Source organism: Sebastes fasciatus, chromosome 16 (assembly GCF_043250625.1).
Source record: "Sebastes fasciatus isolate fSebFas1 chromosome 16, fSebFas1.pri, whole genome shotgun sequence".
Lineage (NCBI taxonomy): Eukaryota > Metazoa > Chordata > Actinopteri > Perciformes > Sebastidae > Sebastes > Sebastes fasciatus.
Window position 1 is genome coordinate 26,461,730 of NC_133810.1, and position 19,911 is coordinate 26,481,640.

General features: G+C 44.4%; 1 protein-coding gene across 9 annotated transcripts in view; it reads right to left on the minus strand.

Moving 5' to 3' along the window:
- Positions 1–19,911, minus strand: part of auts2a (activator of transcription and developmental regulator AUTS2 a) — a 507,388-nt gene that overhangs the window by 206,507 nt on the left and 280,970 nt on the right. For all 9 annotated transcript variants that reach the window (XM_074611210.1, XM_074611212.1, XM_074611211.1 and 6 more), the window contains one exon: positions 132–233. In XM_074611210.1, coding sequence (XP_074467311.1) covers positions 132–233 — 102 coding nt within the window. The remainder of the gene's footprint in view (positions 1–131; positions 234–19,911) is intronic.

A 19,911-nucleotide genomic window follows, 5' to 3' on the forward strand; every position in this document is an offset into this window, starting at 1 on the left:
CTTCAGATTTTTCAATTTGAAATGACTGATTTTTAAGAAGATGACTGACTATGAATAGAGGTCGAAATAGGCCCTGTGACAGAAGCTCAAACAACCACTGAAGCAGTGATCTGCTACGTTAATGTACTCACATCTGTCAGTCTGTCTCTGGAGCTGCTCCTGATGGAAGGCTTGGACTCTCCGCTCACGCTCTCGCTGTCGCTGTCCTTACAGTTGTTCTGCCCTGGCTTCAGCTGCCAAACACAACACACAAGGAGACCAAGGGTTAACGACATGAAGCAAAACTGTTAACACTGCAGTTTAGAGCTTTACATGGATAAGGCTGGCGAGGGAAGGCCTCCCACGGAAATCGGCTCATGAATATGTGAGAACTGGCAGGAGCTGCGGCGCTGTCTCTGTAAATCTGTCATGTTTCTGAGCCCATTCAGCGGCCATCACTGCGCCTGCCAATGATAGACGCCATCTGATCTCGCAGTATGAAACTCCTCTCAGCCCACGGAATAGAGAACGGGGACAAAGACCCCTCCAGAACCTTCAAATGGAGCCACTATCCTTTCCAAGCAGACACCACATGCCGAGGCAGCAGGAGCTCAGCTAGTGTCATCCTCTAGACACTCTGTTCGAGACGCGGCAAAATGACGAGAATAAAGAGGAGGACGTGCCAATCGGCAAGCATCTGAGGCCCTTCAAAATCTGTAGAACAATAAAAGGCTCTTGGGAGTGCGGAGCTGAGTGGAAGGAGGTGGGGTCTGTACTCCCTGTCCAAGTCTGCGATTGATGTCCTCTGAAGCTCCCATGCTGCTCCTTCCAGACCAGACAAACGCTGCAGGTTTCATTTCAAAGCACATAAAAAAAAATTGCTTTATGGGACAGTGCAGTAAACGGCTGCTCTGCCAACTAATAGGAAAAGCAGAGCGTGGCGCTGCACACACACAAAGGACTTGGACTAGAAGATGATGGCACCTCCCTCTCCTGCTGCGGAGGGGAAGAGCTACAGTATATGTTTTTTTTACCTCCGCTTCAATATTCTCTTTTCAGGTATCGGCCATCATTTAGTGCGATGAAAGGGCACGAGGTGTGGGAATACCAAAAGAACCCTTGAGTTGAGCGGGTAATTAAAATGAAAATGTTCCCTTTTCTGTAGCCATTAGCGGTGTGAAAGGAATCCTATTCCTTGGGAGAATTGCATGATGGGTGGAAGGCGGGTGGATTCGCCAGAGTGCTGAACGTGATAAGAGAGTTTGAGCTCTGGGAATGCCTGATGGGCCTGCTCGAGTCAGTGTGTGTGCGCACGTGTCTGAATATGTGCGTGCGCGTCGGCGTGTGTCTACGTGGTCCAAGACAAGAGCACACGCGAACCAAAACGTGGCACATGCACAGACACTTGCACACCAATGCCCCGCGCTGTGATAGCACTAATTACCTCCAACACGTTCTATTCCCACAAAAACCAGGGGCACATTTTCTCTCTTCTTCTTGTAAATGCCAGTTTGTCTGAGGGGAGTTTACACATTTTTAGAGAGAAAAAGAGGGAATAATATCTCATCCAGCCTGGCCCGTGAACCGAACCTTGAAGAAAGGGCGAGGGACGCTGTTTACGCCCCGGTCTGTGGCTCCTTCATCAAAACATGTTGACCTATAATATTTATTAACCAACCTGTGTCCCTGCCGACAACAACGGGCGGCACGCGCCAGCATACTCATGCATTTATGAATGTGCACACACAAAACAAAAAGACGCAGACCTTACTGCTGCTGATTCCTGCATCACATATTCGCAGCTAAGTATGGGTATCGTTAGGATTTTATTGATACAACTACTCTTTTCGATACTCCTTATCAGTTCGGTTCTTTATTGATACTCTTATCGGTTCTTTTTCATTACTTCTGTCCTCCTCCCTCTACTGATGTGATTCACTGATGCTGGTAACGCTGGTAGAGAGCGGAGCTGCTTTATCTCAGCCTTAGTTTACATGAATTTTAAGATACGTGGCAAACTAAGCTAAACAATAAGACTACATACAGACTGCTTTTGTTTTTGCTTGTTTGTAACCATTCACTATTAACGGAGCTACCGCAAGCTTGTGTAAACAAAGCAGCGGTGGATGAGAGACAGCGGACAGAGCAGATTGAAATATTGTTTTTTCTACATGTTAAAATCATGTTTATTCTTGCTGAACAGGTCTGTAACAAACTCATATATGTTAAGCTTATAAAGCATAGAATCAGGCAAGTGTGGGAGAGATGTAGAGATATGTCTTTTATTAATCAGTGTGGTATCAAACCGACTCTGCGGTAGTGAAACCACATAATCACATCGTCTGTATCCCGGCTTATCAGCGGGGAAGTACTCCATGAAATCAGAAATCTTGCACAAATTCAAATCTGTGTAATGTCTGAAGAACATGTCTAATAAAGACATTCCAATAAAGAGCGGCTCATCTTTCAGGGCTATTACATAGCTCGGGACCTGATTACACAGCTATTTGAAAACGTATCCCTCAGCTTGTTCCCTTTAATTTCCCCTTGAGCTCCTTTAAATTACTTGAGAGAATTGTGTGTTTTTCTTTTTTTTTTTTCCTTCTTCATCTGCTCTCCCCTTCCTGAGGTTCACATGATGGATTCATTTTCTTTTTACGGCGTGATTAATGGATGTCTAAAGCAAATGGAGGGAATGCTGGTGGTCAGTGCCATCAAAAAGGGAAGTTGAAATTTAATGACCTGCTGTCTGATGATGAATCTAAATGAGAAGTCCATGTGTGTGGGTGCGGGGGGGAAGTCTCTGTGACCTCTGTTAATAACAACGCTGATCTGATCACTCCAACTTGTTACTGCAACCAAGTCATTTTTTATAGCCTTTTAAACTTATGCCGGGTTTTTTTTATGGTTCTACAGATATTCCTGTGGTTTGAAGTATGTTAAGAGTGTTTTTTACATCCCCCGATCGGCTCGGAAGTCCATCCTGGCCACACCGATTACAAATCGTAAATATTAAACATGTTCAATATTTACGATCGGATATCCTGCTGTGTGTGGGGAACCCCGAGGACAGCCGATGACGCAGTCATGTGGGAAAGAACGACAGCCAATTGGGAATCAAGCTGACTGTGTTTATTTAACGTGTCTCCATGACTTCATCCTTTCTTTTTTCTTTGTGTTTTTTCAGTACAAAGTAGTGCAAAAACCTAATTCACGTTTGATCATGAGATATTTTGTGAGATTTCATTTTTTTTTTAGTCAGGACTCTTGTTGTTCATGAAAGGAATCTGTTAATGTGTGGTCTGCTGTTTTAGCCAAATCGTTGCTCTCCACATACTATAAGAACAAAACTGTCAAATTTAATATAACATGTCGTTATGTGTGGGGTCTCTCACATTTTCAAAATGTTAAAATTTGAAAAATATTTTAGCGTTGACCAGCCTCAGTTTTAAACCTGTAATGAAACCAGAGAGATGTGTGTGCTGATGCCCCAGACCGGTGCGTACTGACGCAATAGCATAAAGACATTAATTAAGACGCAGGTTGAGGCATACGGATGCATTTATTTAATGACCCTACTGTATCTGCGCAGCCTGTGTAAGATAGCTGGCCCTGCAGGAAGATAACAGACAGATGGTTTTAATATTCCAGAGGCTAATTTCACAACAATTAAAGACACAGCGAGACATTAGCATCTAATGAAACATTTAAACTACTAGTAAGTGCATCTGCCATTAATTTCCACACAGCGAGGTCTTGTTTTCCCGCAATCTGTTCTGTGTTAGGGGATAAAGTTTTTTTTTCCTTGTCTCTCTTACCAGTCTGAATTTACTGAAGTAGAGAATCAACAACTGTTTTTAATCAGCAGTCAGCGTGAGGCTTTGGAAGAGAGCAGCCCAAACCTCAGCATGAAACAGTTCAGCCCGCAAGTATGAGGAATCATTTAACATTTCTTATAAATCATTCTTTAAAAAAAACATAAACGCTTGTACTCAAGTTACTAGCAACTATTCAAACTGTTACTGCCATACTTAATTTGGAGAGTCCAGTGTTGACAACTGAACATCCCAAAACCATTAGAATGTGTCAGTCATGTCTGAGTTTTAACTGATGCTATAACGGAGTAACAAAATGCCGCAATATAATATAAATATACTGGGCTGTCAAACTTAATGCGATAATAATGCATTATTGCAAATCTTTTTTAACGCCGCTAATGTCTTTAACGTAAATAGCGATTTTTAGGTTGTAGCGGTCAGTTTTAAAGCTAGAGTGAAGATACTGGTATCTTATGAAACTAGAAAATCTAAGAAATCCATTGGTACCAACCATGTCATACTAGCTTGTCGAGAAGGAGGCTAAATAACGCTCCAAACATGGATGAGGAAAAACTGGCATGGTCATTTTCAAGGGGGTCCCTTGACTACGGACCTCAAGATATGTGAATGAAAATGGGTTCTATGGGTACCCACGAGTCTCCCCTTTACAGACGGCCCAAATTCTGAATTCAGAGATATGCTTGGTCTAATAAGCTCTAGATTCTGAGACATAGTTAAGACAACACGAGACGAACCGTTTCACAGATTTGTCTAATAATTTCATCAATTAGTAAAAAAAACAAAACACTTCTAGTTGACTAAAATGGGTTTTAGTTGAGGACAACCCTTACTAAGGGTGCGAACACTAAACAGACCAGTGTTGTCTCAACAGTCTGACATAGTTAATCAAAGCAACCATATTATCTTGAGAAAAATGTACTAACAGCTAATAAAAAGACAGCTCACCCTATTTAAATAGATAATATAGAAGCAAATGAGCTGCCAATGATTTCCTCTTCAAAGGTCTACTATGGATTTCCAATAATATGTCAGAAGATTGACATTTCTTGACTCGCCTTCACCAAAGCTAGGTTCTTCTCATATTAGAACCTACTGTATTATTATTCAAATTATTATTATTTCAATTAGTCCTAACATGCAAGAGGAATAGCAGTAGGACCTTGCTTTTCAACATGTCTATTGAAGGTCTGGCTGAAATAAACAAGTGTATTTACAGATAACCTCACAGCAGCATTATTGGAGCTGCCAAATGAAATACCAAAGGTGCTGTTGAATGTCATGTACGCCTCACAAGTAATTATTTCTTTATAATACAAAAAATGTCATTAAAAAAGGCTGAATCAATATGGAATGTTTTCATTTCAGCATTGTTGTTAGTGGCAGCAGAGGGGTAATAGTTTGTCGTGTTGGCACTAAAACCTGATTCAGAGTACACAGCGGTACACACTACGCTACGTTCACAGATCAGAGTGCAGAAAAATTACGAAATATCTCATTTAACACCGTTCCCCTGAAAAGTACGCTAGAACAGCTATTACAACATTGTCTGGAACATGTGGAGTCAATTATTTTCTCACTAACTGAAAAGTGCTCGCCGTTGCCATAGTGGAATTTTACAAGTGTATTGACCTATTCTCAAGGGCTGCACTACAGACTCGATGCAATCAAGCACAAAAGTAGGCCCGCTAACATTTCTAACCACAAAGGCCTTTTTAAACAGAGCCATACACAACCGGCCTGCACCAGCAACCCCAACCCCCCAACCCCCCCATCCCTCATCCCACAAAAAGAAAAAAAGAAAAAATAAGATGGAGGGAGCACTGGGCTCAGTTTTCTGTACTGGCCTCAGTGGGATAGCCATCAGCTCCTGGTTTCCCTTAGTTACGCACAACAGCAGCTGCGGCGCTCGGCGGTAATAAAACCTGGAACAATTTAACGGCTTTTATTGTTCTTCTGCGGCTTTCAGAACAGCTAACCTGTCCTCTCAGGATCTGGCAGAGACGATCCCACTAGGGCAGCAATGAAAGAGGATCTCATTTACCTAAAAGCGCTTATAGATTTTTAATTTGCTTTAACAAGTAAATTAACAAGTCCCTCATTTGGGAAGTTTTATGGCTGCTTGCCACTGAGGGAGGACAATGAAAGTTTTATAGATAATCCACTACCTAGGCTGTGTTGCTGATAATAAATTGTCTATTTCCTGCGGCACTGTCAAATCCCCTTGGTTTCCACTGACTACACTTTGAATATCTGCTTTATGCTACCTTCAGAGGTCTATATACCAGGGCTATTAAAGTGCCGGGGAGCTTCACGACTCGGCAGTTAAAATGAACAACTTGAAGAATTTCTGTCGACTTTATACGGGCGCCTTAGGGGACGCCATTGCCAAACATTAAACCACATTAAGCATCGCTAATTATGGCCATACCAGCCTCTACATCACATCAGCCTCACGGTGAGCCCCTCTAGTAAAACCACCTTGGGCTGGTCGACAGCAGCAGTTGGAAACTGCTGGGTCTGTTTAACTCGGCTTTATCTGACGAGACTCTTGTGTCAAAAAAAAGGAGCTGAAGGTTCGCCGGGGCCTGTGAGGGGGCGACAACGGTCCCCTACGTCATCTTTCTGACAGTGGCTGTGTGGGCGAGCCCACCAGGGCTGGCCTGGCTCTGACCCTGTGCTCGACTCTGACTCCCAGCTGCTTTAACTGCCACAGACAGGAGTCCCGCCTGGCCCTCTCGTCACCCATAACCCCTCTGCCACCCTCGTTCACAGCCTGTCACTGAGCATCAGCGCTTGGCCTCAATCGCCACAGATTTGTTTACTGTTAGCTCCGTGTGTGGCAAAGAAGTCACACAGTGTGAGAATAACCCTCTTAATACCTCTTTTTAACTCTGTAGTTGAAGCGTGGATGTCCTATGTTCTTTCATCACTGTGACTAAAAGGACATATTAAAACTATTTGGCATGTTTATCCTAGTGTTTGCCTGTGGATAAGATGTCACTTGCAGTCAGCCAGTGCAGCGGTTTTTATTAGTGCCTAGGTTTGTAACCATGGAGAAGCTCCATTTCCTTTCAATCCTCTAGCATCATTGAGCGGCAGTGATCTCTGGCGACCTTGTCAGACATCATTTTTCTAGCAGGGGAGAGATCAGTGCGGCCTGATGCACCCACTCCGACCAATCTCAGGCCACGGAGGAGGCTTTCCTAGCCTCTGTGCTGGAATGTGAAGCCAAAGCAAAGATACAGAGCCACTGAGGACTAGTCACAGCAGCCGCAGGGTGAGAGCATCCTGAGAGGAGGAGGAGGAGGAGGTGGAGGAGTGGGAAATGGAGGCTCGAGGGTGGGGAGAGGGGAGAGAGGGGGGGTAAACGTGGCTGAGAGCACTGTCTTGATCTCATCAGTCATCCTAAGGACTCCATTTCCTCCACCGCAGGCTGGAGGCTACTAGAGCTTGTGGCTGCATTTATATATTGCCATAAATCTCTGATCTATGACGACATTACAGACAAATCAATATGCTTTTAACATCCATCCTCTGCCCTGCGTCGCAATCACCCTTCTCCCCTCTCACAAATGGTCATATAATGCTGTAGCCTGGTGGATTGAGTTATGGGGACAATTCCCAGATTTAATAATGAACTGAGAAGGTGGAGAAAAAGTGTGTGGTGGTTGGCGGGGGGGGGAATGAGCAGCGGGAGACCTCTACTCTCTCAGATCATATCTGAACATCTTGTTATAGTAGCCCCGCGTGGCAGTAAAATAACCTTCCTACCCACTTTACGCACCTCCAATTTCCTGAGCTCTGACATTCCCCCATGTAACGCCGGCAAAAAGCAGACCAAGAGAATACTGTTACTAGATTCCTTCCCAGAATGCACTGGGAAACGGAGGGAGGAGGGTGTCGGGGCAGGTCAAAAAGACCCCTCTAGCTGCCCGGTTGAGCGCTCATCACCACATAACTACTCATCAAAGAAATTTGCGTGCAATTAATTACACGATTCCCCAGCTCTTCAATCTGTGCTACTGAGTCATTACTTCAATATTGGCTTTCAGGGACCCATCCAACTAAAGCCACAGTCAGTGTGCCAAATCACAGCTCCCGGAGCTGGGCAGCCTCAATAAAGAGAGGTATAGAGAGAAAAAAGGCGGCAGAGAAAGAGCCCTCTCCTATCGGCTTGCAGGGGCTATCATTTCTCTTTTTTATTGCCATTTATTTTCCTCCAGGAATTCACTGCCAGTATATTGGCAGGCCTTCCAGTAGATGGAGGCAATGAAATTTAGCGCAGACACTTAACACTGGGTCAAGCCTTGTGAGTGGCTCATGTGTGGTGGTAATATGATAGACAAACGCTTCTAGTTTAGGGAAAGAGGGCTTTTTTTATGTTACAGGAATATCCGCAGAGTGCTCGGTATGACACACGTGGCTGCAGAAAAAGGGGAAATGCAAAGCGCTGTGGCCCCGCTGTGGCTATTTAAGAGAAAACAACCTAAATAGGTCAAAGCTGTGTCATTATGCTAAACCCAGAGGCGTGGAAGAACGACTGGCTTAAAAGTAATACACTGAATAAAGCTGGAAAACATATAAGCTAATTGAGATTAATTAAAGACATTCCACTCAAATCCTTACGAGAAAAGGCCACTCGATAAACTTGTAATTTAAATTCATTTACATCCACTCTGGAACAACACGCGACAACGACTGAGATTGCATTTCACTCACATTAGTGCCAGTTGTAGCAAATCAGACACAGGCTGAGCTAAATGACTAATGTACGTACGTTAACCTTTTAAAGGTTACTTGAGTTAAAAATCCTTTCTGTTCATGTTGGAAAACATTACATCATTCACTCATATCCATCACCTTACCTGTGAATACCAATGCTCATAACTACAAGCCCTCTGCCATCAACTGTTTGCATATCTGCAGTGAGTACTCATCCAATTACAGTGTTTAATAACCCAGCGAACATTAAAGGTTCTCTATACGACATCCAGAGCATTAGTATAGCAGTAAACAACTATTTGCTATGTAAAGATATAGAGGAGTAATGTCTACCTGAGCAGAGAATGAAGTCGCTCTCCCTCTGTGTGTGATGTAATATGAGCTTCTCTGTGCTTTGTTTACATAGCCAGGCCGGTCACGCGTGCCTTTCAGTGCATGTGAATCACAGTTTGCGTGCCCCACTGGCTAGCTCATGCTCATGCTAGCTCCCTTTCACAAAGACATGAGCTCGGCTCTGTGATTACCTTTGCTGCCGACTCAGTGACGGAACAACTCTGTCCCCCCATTCTGTCTCTGTACCTTTTATACAGAACAGCGAGGCGGAATAATAGCACAACATTCCCGCCTTGAACAGGCTGTGTGAAAGGGGCTATAGATTTGCTCTGAATTTCGTATAGAGCTCCTTTAAAGTGAAGGTCATGGGGTCATAAGCTGATCTCTGGTCAGCAGGTGGATACTGCCATTTAGTGTGACTTGTTTTTACATATAAATTAACGTCCGTTGCATTGAAGCCCAGGCAAAACGAGTTCACATGTTGCTGATTAAGCCTACGAAAAGAAAGAAATCAAAAGAGAGGATCTGCAGCGTACATCATAAGTATGCGTCAACAGTGTTTGTGTAATTACTTTCCCTGCCAGAGGGGGAGACAAAAGTTGTGCGCTGCAGGTTTCAACAGGCGGTGTTGCCTACCATGCACTGTGCTGTGGCTTGTGTGCTGGTGTAAACCAACATCAATGATAGTGTCTCACCTTGCCTGCATTTAGCTCCATCTGCACTGCTATTTAAGGGATTAGAGGGGGCTGTAAAATCTGATGGCAGGATATACATTTCCTATTTGGCTGACCCAGGGTGTACGCCCAGGGCCAGCGCTGTTATCACTAATCCCTGTCGTAAACGTCCTCATTTAGCCACCTTCCTGAAATTCACATCTGTCGTTATCAAGTCATAAAACAAGACAGTGCTACTCTCCCACCGCATTAATAGCAGCCTGAGTTTGCCTGCTTCGTGACGAGTATGCTAGAAAACATCTGCTCTGGCTGCTGCAACAGACTGGTAATGGGACACAGCAAAAAGCCAAGGGCAACAAAACTACAGCCAAACAACATGATTGTAATTGAAATAATCAGGACTTCAGAGAGAGGAAGTAGCTCACATGTAATACAACAACATACTGTACTTTTTTTGATGCAAGATGGTGCATAAAGCCATGATGATGAGTAGAATATTGTCCATTAACATTTTAGTGGAACCACATGGACGGTGTACTTGACTCCCTTTCATCTGACTGGTCATAAAAATGCAGCTGCCCATAATGGGCTGGTGACAGGCTGGGGAGCTCACAGAAAGCACTGTCTGCATTGTTTCAGTGCTGCCTTCATGTGCTGTTGGAAATATCGTTATTATGAGTCGAGCACATTTCTGTAAATAATTCAGAACTAGCCTTTTTCAATGCAACTGTGTTATTAAAGAATTAGTCCTATAAAGCTTGAATTCTGAAAGGAGCAGTGTGTAGGATCTGGCAGTAAAGAGTGCTCCAGGGATAACGTATTTTTGTAGGCCAACCAGGAAGTTAACATCGCCCTGGGTTCCCTCGACAAAAAGCCAATGGGATTTTTTTTTTATCTTACTGACTAATAAGGACAATAATTTCTGAAATTGGTCCAGTATTGAGGGAGAGCGCTGTAGACGGCAGCTGCTCACAGGCTGCAATATGGTGCTATTGGGGCAAGCTGGCACCGTCATTTACGTCCACTGAAATTGCTTGTTTTTGCCATGACAGGCTCTGATTGTTATTACAAGTGTCCGCCATTATGGAAAGAGTCTCGCTCAAGGAGAAGTCTCGTTCTGAAATCTGGCGAGGTGTTGCCGGAGAACAACGGTGGAATAGTGGAACACATCCATGGTGGAAACGTGAGTGCCAGCCAGGCAGAGGAGTACAGAAAGCGTAACTTAGTGTTATCTAAATGATTTTCAATGTCATGGCTGAATATTTAGATGATTTCCACAATGTGGATGAGGTCTTTGAATTTGATATATTTATTTGAGCCAGAGAATATGGATATTCAGATCTCACAACCAGACTTCTCCTTGAGCGGGACTTGGACACAATAACAAACAGACCAGATCAAGTTGAAGGTAAGAAAAACGTTTCATATCTCTGTAGGGTCCTTTCCATAATGATGTCAGACACTTATAATAGCAATCTGAGCCTGTTAGTGGCAAAAGATGCACTTTTAGTGGATGTAACGTTAAACTGACGCTCGTTTCGTGGCTGCTGGTTACAGCGCTCTCTTTCAATACTGGACCAATTTCTGAAATTGTTGTCTTCATTAGTCACTTAGACACAAAAACATGGGAAAGTAGGGTCCAGGTAGAAAAAAAAACAACGTTACCCTTTAATTATACACTACCTTTACTAAACTAAGGGACCAAATCTAAACTCAGATGGGTGATGTGAAGATGTTAGAAGAGCATGGAGCGAACAAAAGCCACTGCATCAGAAAATACACACGACAGGCCTCAAAGTTTATCAAGGACTTTCCACTATTATGAGTCAACTATAAGTTTTCAGCTGAAAAACTACTTCAACAACGGCACTTAAAAAGTTGGAATAACTTTGGAAAGTTGTAGCTACTTGAAAAGCCTCTGTACAGCAGCAGTAACTAGGGCACGTACTTCTAGTAGTAGTTCAATGAATGGTGGTTTTACAAAGATGGAGCATTGTCATGGTATTTCCTCTAAACTTGCAATAACTCCAAAAGTGGAAAAAAAACATTGATGATTTCTTTATCCAATGTCACAGCTTTACTGTGGAAATAAAGGGAGCGAGCAGGGCCGGCTCTAGCCCTTTGGGTGCACTAGGCGACCGCCTAGTGAGGTCATATCACAACGGTTTTAAGACAAAAATGAAGATTTATTTTAATAAATAACTGTATTTATTATAATATAAATAAACAATTGGTTCCTGATATTGTTGGATTAGAAGTGTTTAGTCAGTTTCACTAGAATGAGAGTTACAGGGGTGAAAAGTGTATTTGTGTCTTTCTTTATTTATTTGTTTATTTGATACCTCAATGCAGAAAAAAGAGGAAGGGTGCCCACCGGCATTTTTTTAATTCATTTTTTTTAATTGAATCATTTTTTTTTAGGGGGTGACCAGCGCCCCCCCAGAAGATGGCGCCCTAGGCAAACGCCTGTATGGGCTATGCCTTAAGCCGGCCCTGAGAGCGAGCGCTATGATTTAGGCTAACACAGCACTGAGAACTGCTAGCTGCCACTCCAGACCTGACAGCATCCAGCATCCAGCGATGACTACGCTGCTTGTAGAAAATAGCTTCCCCACATGTGTGTAAGGCATATTACAACACACAGGGGACCTGTTACATTTCAGCCTAGTTCCACATCACTTGGCTTAAAGAGAGACTATTCAGGTGGTTTAGTGCTCTTATTTATGTTGAGAATTTCAGTGAGATCGAAATCTCGTCCGTTCTTTCCTCCTCTGGCAAGTGGTGTTTTCAGCAGCTATCAGCGATCTTGGCAGGGCTAAAGAATTACTCCATGACCCTCTTTGCAAGCCATGCCCTCACTCTGTTTGTGTTTTGGTCTGGGCTTCCTCTAGCGAGTAATGGACTTCCTTCAACTCATAAATCACACTTGTACACCCCTTTTGATTTTTTTTCTCCGACATGTTTTGTTAAGTGTACCACATCTTTGTTCGCGTGAAGCTATTTTCTGTCAGGCAAAAAAAAAAAAGCAGCCAGACAATGCCGGCCCCTCTTTCTCCTGTTCTTGGAAAGGCACTTTTACAGGCGCTGAGGGCCACAAATGTCAACCGCAGGAAGGCAATTATGAGAGTAAAATTACTTCCTTACTGTTATCAATCCACTCTCTGAACCTAGGGAATGGTTAAAAGCCACCATGAAATAGGGCACAGTTAGAGTTTTCTCCTGGGTCCCAGCCAAGGCTGCTAACCTTGCTATTAAAGGCCCCGACAAGCTTTGTCAATGCAATCTGCTGAATGCCTTGAGTGACACGCGATCGATATTCCCCACTCTCCCGGGTCATCACCAGTGACAGAGGCCTAAGTAATAATACAGCTCTAGCTGCCTCTCTAACTTAAATGCTTCCACTGCCACAATATTTCTTTCTTTTTTTTTGTCTCGGGGCTTGCGAGCTAAATTTTCTGCGCTGATCGAAAGAGGAAGATATGGAAGGTGGGAGGGAACAGGAGGAGGGAGGGTGGAGGTGTGTTGGGCGGTGGGGTGGTGAGGAATTGCTATGTGTCTGGATTGATGCTGGCGAGGGTAGTGAGTGTGGCCGGCTGAGGGAGGATGGGGAGGAGGGGGGCTCTGATAAATCGAAAATGACTGGCTGCCGAGTTGTAATCTGCCAGCGTCGAGCCCCCTGTAGCAACAAGCCAAATGAAAAAGCACGCTGACAGGCCGGAGAGATGGAGGGCCTGCGGTAGATTGCGGGGAGGAGATGGCGCAAGAGGAAGAGAGAGAGAGAGGAGGGGGGAGGGAGGGGAGGGAAAACAGGCAGAGCAGCGAGGATTTTTATTCCAGTGCACGGAGGTGTCAGGACGCGGTGAGGGAAAGGTATAGCGTGTGGTTGCAGGCAGTAAATAAAGCTTGTGTGTATACTCACGTACACAAACTATTACCAGCTGAAAACATAAGAGTCCCATTACAATTTCTAATAGGTCTAATGTAAACATGAACAGTTGGCAGCCCATCAAGAGCTGTCAATTAGCTCTGCACTGAAAATGTGTTTTATGTGTTTATATGACGTGTGTGTGTGTATACAGAGGGCTTGTAAATCTCTTGTTATATGCTATCTTTGCATTTTGCATAAACGACATTTGAAAGGGATGTGTGCGCACACACACACACACACACACGCAGCTGTCGTGTCCTTCACGAGCAGGTGAATCAAGCTCCGACATCAAAATCCAACGCAAGAGCTCCACCTACTGCAAGCGCCTCCTCTGTGCCCCTTCCTCTGTTGTTCAGACAGCCAGGCAGGCAGGCGGGCGAGCTCTGGGAAAAAACACAGCAGCGGCAGACGGCTGTGCGTGTACAGCTCATTTCTACCCATTCCATTAAATTCCAAAGTAAGCTTTCCTCGTTGAATGTTAGCGGCAGACTGAGGAAAAGCCAATCCAGACAGGGCTAATAAGGCTGCAGCAGTCCGGCCTCGTCTGGGGTGCCTCATACAATGTCAGCTGCGATGAGAGCTAAGCCCGCTCTCCCCTCCCAAGCATTAAGCGTGTAAGCCTGATGCCTGTTAAGCAGGGTCTTGCAGGAGCACGGCCTGAGAGAAGGAGTCAGTCTGCCTCACTGTCTGCCTGCCTAACGGGCCTGCAGGACCTGAATACACAACAGCGCTCCCTCGCAAAAAATGCAAGGTCAATCCAGTAGCAGCGGTGAGCCCGAGACAAGAGGACCAGCATTGTAATGGGGAACTCAATAAAGCTCATGTGGAAAACAATGCAAGATGATGCTGGCAGATCCCACCCACCAGGACCGCGGAGAACCCAGAGCAAACAATCTGTCTGCACAGCCATCCACAGCCCTACACAGAGTTTACACATCTACATCAGATGAGCCGCATATATTTAGAAATCACTAGTGGCACAGCGTGGGGCCCGATGAATTCACAAACAGCAGGAAATAGCGCCACTGTATTTTCAACAGAATTATCTGCAGCTCTTTGTCTGTTTATCCGTTTTTTTTTTCCTCCCTCTGCCTCGCCACAGCAGCAGACATGCCCAGCAAGGCAACAGGGGCCTTGAATCTGTAAAGGCTGCATCACTCCTCCCCCCTGTTTCATTTGCAGACCCGTGGCTCGCAGTCGGACTGTCGCAGAGAAAAGCCATCTCCCTCACAGCGTGGCTGCTGTTTCAGGGCAACGCCGATCTGCCGCATGCACCCCGACTTCCCGCGCTCCCACTGGGCTATTCAGGAAATCACGGCTGATACTGAGCCGTTTGTCTCCCTTTTGTGCTCACCCCTGGTCGCGCCGTGGCAAAAAAAGAAAAAAAAACAATGGGTATAGCTTTTTTTTTTACCCCCCTCCTGAGGAAACACTGAAAATTATTTCTGTAACCCTCAGTGTGGCAATTTTGTTAAAAAGCACACACACAAAAAAATGAATAAAACACAATTTAAAAGGCAGGCGCTGCAGGAGTGGAAGTCTGCCTGTGGCTTTCTGAGTTTGCTGGGGAAAATTGGGTTCTCAGCCGGAGGTTTATCACTTGAAACTTCAGGCATTTTCTGGAACAAAACTGGTGTAATCATTTCAAATAGGCCAGTATGAGATGAAGACTTTATATAAGCAGCGCAGGAATCCACTGAGGTCTAATCAAAGAAATGCTGAAGGAAGTAATGTGGGAGTTATACTTTGCATTTCTATGGCTTTCCACTGTGACAGCTTTTGTGTCAAATGGCTTTGAACTACTGTGGATGGCATGAACACTGCATATAAACAACCCAGGAACCAGGGATCATAGACTCATCAGTGCAGATTTGCGAGCGCTGGCTGCAGCACATATATTCCTCAGCCACTATCAATTATCCTGCCAAAAATACAAAACAGGCAGCTCTCACATAATTATGGCTAATGAGCAACAAAAAGGGGGGAAACCTGCATCACAAGACCTTGTCCATCATGCCGGCGGCTGATAAGATTAGGTATGACTTCAGAGCAAAGTCACTTGCTGTTTGGAAAGGGATGTGAGTGCTTCGCTGATAAGAGTGTGGAATTTAGTTTGGGTCAACTCATGTTCTTCAGGCTGACTTATGACCTGGGCTGCTTTACTGCAGGCTTACCTGCCTCCACGATAACACTGATGAAACCTCCTAAGATTATCCACATTTTCTCAGATAAACTTCTATCACACTGTGACGAAGACAAAACATACAGCCGTGACCCGAGACAAAACCTTGCGTAATCTGTAAGAGTCGGAACATCAGTGGGTTCCCCACCCAATCACGACGGTGATGAGTTTCTGCTGTGCACAACATGATCAAACTTAGTCAAGGCTGTGACATTTTGTACCATAACAAAAGATTGCTGATGCACCTGCAGAAGTCTCGTTCCCAAAACAGCTTTAAAGAGGACCTCTCAAACAGGATCTCAAACAGAGCGTTTCAGACAGAGGGTGAAAAGAATGTATGAGCATGAAAAAAATAAAGCGTTTTGAACATTAAAAGGTACAGTGTGTAGGATCTGACGACATCTAGTGGTGTGGTTGCAGATTGCAACCAACTGAGTAACCCTCTGCTCACTCCTCCCTTTCCAAGACTGCGGTAACGTGAGCCGCCGAGTGCAAAAACGTGATAACACCATTCGCCTCGCTCAGAGGTCATCCTTACCATAATAACACTACTTTAGGAGCAACAGAAGTCAGACGGCGGCTGGTAGTACCACGGTTTTGCACTCACGTTACCGCAATTTCACAAGCGTGTTGGAGAACTACGGTGGCCTTCAGGTAATGTAAAAACATGAAAGGCTCTCTCTAGAGCCAGTGTTTGGTTTGTCTGTTCTGGGCTACTGTAGAAACATGGCAGAGCAACATGGCGAACCCCGTGAAGAGGACCCGCTCCCTATGTAGATATGAAGGGCTCATTCTAAGCAAACAAAAACACGAGTTTCAGGTGATTACACACTAATGAAAACATAGTTATGAATTTTATATTCCGTTTCTGCTAATAGATCTCCCTAAATGTTACACCTTTAAAGCACGTAAACATGTTCTAGAAGAAACCCAAAATACAAGTACGCACCTGAAAATAAGCACATTAGGTCCTCTTTAAGTGAGAAACTACAATTTCAACAGAATCAAAAATACCACCTTAGCTTGTGTCTACAAACAACAGCTGTACACTCTGAGACAGCATCACAGTTTCAAACAGTGTACTTGTAATATAAATTATGGAGAAGCTCGGTGAATGCAAATGAGAACAGTACAAGGCTTATTTTCAATCCGAAACACAAAGAAGAGAAGCGAGGCAGAGACAACATGCGAAGCTGGGTACAATCTTAAAAGTAACAGGAAGCGTTGGGGGTTTGGGTGAGAGACGCTTTTACTTCTCCGCTGTCTCACAGGAGAGCACAATGTGAGCCAAAGAACAAGGCTAAAACAAGCACCCGCTACATTTAAAAGCACACTTTCAACAATGCTTTTTATCAAAACTTTTTTTCCTCCCTGATAACTCTTCATTTACAATTGTCTGTATACACTACACTTCATGAAAGGACGCCAAGCTTTTGTAGGCAAGAGAGACTCAAGTGCGGCTCCGAAGAGCTAATGTCAAAATTCCCCCGAGTCGTCTTTTAAACACGGGGGTAAATAATTCAGCACAGCCTGAACAAAGACTGAATCTGAGAGAGAGCGACTGGTTCTCTGGTGAGCGCTGCACTTTCTTTCCACGTCCCACAAGAAGGAACAATGACGCGGGCACTTCTGCCTCTGTTCGTGACTGAGAATTTTTTCTGCTTTATTTTGAGTTTTCTGGGCTGATTTTTCAACAGGCAACCAGAGCTGCTGCTACGGCTTCAGTCAGACCCTTGTGTCTTTTCTTCCCTGACGGAGAGCTGCAGCACAGCAGCCTGTCGCCCTCCTGATGACCTGTGGGTGGTGCTACATGACAACACATCACAAGGAGGAGTGGAAGGAGGAGGACAGCAGAAATGACTGGGAAATAACACATAGTACAAGTATTAGATAATATAGTCTGAGATGAGAGAATGTTGCTTTCAAAAACAACATGTGTATCGTATTACACTGTGAACATTTCACACACACACACACACACACCCTACTCTACAACATTCAATCATGGAGGCGTCAAACTAAACAGAATACTTGAAACAAACATCATTATCCTCTCTTTGGCTCGCCCTTTCTCCCCTTCAGCACCACTTTGATTTTACAGCTCCGGCTCCTCTGGTTTGCAAGTTTTAACCTCGCTGTAGGAGGGAGCCATTTAACTCAAGTCACCCACAGCCTGCGGCCAACGGGCTAGGCTTGTTTGTCACTGTGTGTGTTCCAACAGTGGACGTATTTAAAGAAGCAGATTTATAACCTCAAATCTTCCAAAACCAGGGAGATGCTCACTACAAAGATGTGTGTTTGTTACTAGAGCTCTGATTCAGACTCAGCAAGTGAATACAGGAGAGCTTCAGACTTGTTTTCAATGGACGTTCCAAGGAAAAATACAGAAAGAGGGCAGAATGTTACAGGAGCTGTCTCCGTAAGAAAAAACAAAACAAAAAAAAAAAAAAGATTCTCACCCCACTGGCATAATTTAAATTAAAAAAATAATTTAAGGGACACACTTAATGGCTTTTGAAGATGCATTTCTTCACTGACGCGCTGACTTTGACTGATACAGTACATTAACCTCGGCCACATGGTGCGGTCAGTTTAGCTTCTGGCAAATATGCAGTGCATCAAGGACATCACCGAACACATACACTCCGAATTAAATGTTAAATACTCCACATCCTGTTTGCAGATCAGAGGAAAGCATCGAGTTAAACTCAGTATATCATATCCCATGATGGCCGTCTTGTTTTCCTGCCTGTTCTTCTACTCTCCTGAAGACAACACCTACACTTCTTTAAGGGAGTCAGCTCTCGCTTCAACCTCTATTCTTATAAGAGACTTGCAGACTTGGCAGAGGTAACTGCTTGTAGCCCCGGGCGGGACTGGGAGTCAGTTCAAAGATTCCCCATATAACTCTGATTAAAAATACACAATGGATCTTTTTAACTTTCAAGGCTAATAATTGATGAACACAAAGGCCCTCTTGAATTTTCCATGTGAAAGAGGAGCCGACATTGGAAAGGTTCAGTGAATCTGAGCTTGTAGCCCTCCCTCCCTCCCCTCCTCCCTCTCCACATCTTTTCTGCTCTCCATCTCCTTGTAGCTGCGGGCTAATTGCAGCGATTTTAGATGATTGTTATTAAAAACAGGCGAGCGGCGGCGCTTTGCGAGCTGAATCCCCTCGAGGAGAGGCCCCGTCACACCGGGAGCGCCTGCGCATCCTAATGACTGCAATCAGGGCCTGCAAGAGAGCGAGGACGCCTTTGTTTTCTCCGCCGCCGTGAAGGAGGGCGAAGAGATACGCACACACAACAACACACTCCAGCGCTCTTCAGGATGAATAAACCTGAAGAGAACAACAACAAAACAGCGGCGGTTCTGTCGTTGTCGGCGCTGCAGTATAGCCTACACGCCTGAGCGGCTATTCAAGGAGGCACCCGGACAATCAAATTACACAAAACAGCAACAACTGCAGCAACTTGCACAGACACAAAAACACCATGTTTTATTTACATCTGAGGTATATACTGCGTGTCAGGAGGCTTCATTAAGCACGGAAGAGGAAGTTTAAAATCCTGCACTGGTAGCAACACAATGCAACATGTCACACAGGTCAAACTAACAGTGCTCTGAAACACACAGAATGCACAAATTGTAATGTTTGTCTACAACATTTCTAAACACTGTTAACTAGAAGGGACGTTCAAAGTGCTCCCCATTACTTCCAGCACTTACATTTATCTCTGTAAACCTTACAAACTCTATCTCTGTGTTTCATAGTTACAGTGAATGAAACATGACCTGATCATCTCATCATGACAAAACAACACATTCTCACTCCCAACTCGTCAAATACCAACACTTGGTCAGTGGCCCTCGGCATCGGAGTCCAGCTACTTCGTTTGCATCACACTAATATTCCAAATTTGATACAGGTTTGAATATTCTGGATATTCTGAACTAGGCCTTATTGTGAATGGAGCATTTTCCGATTAAGACATGTGGGATATGCCGATATTATTCAGGTTTTAGGAGCATTCTTTGGACACGTATTAAGCGCATTTAGAATATGCGTCTCAATTGTGATTTTTACGGCAGCTTACCACACACGGCCCCACGGCCTCAGGGCCTCTTGCCCGTTTGTGGCTGTCTCTGTGCGTTGTACAGAAACCAACTAGCTGACAGTTTGCAGAGATGCATGCCCAAAAGAAAAGAAGGAGAAACACACCTACTATTAAACATTATGAAAGACTTGGATAT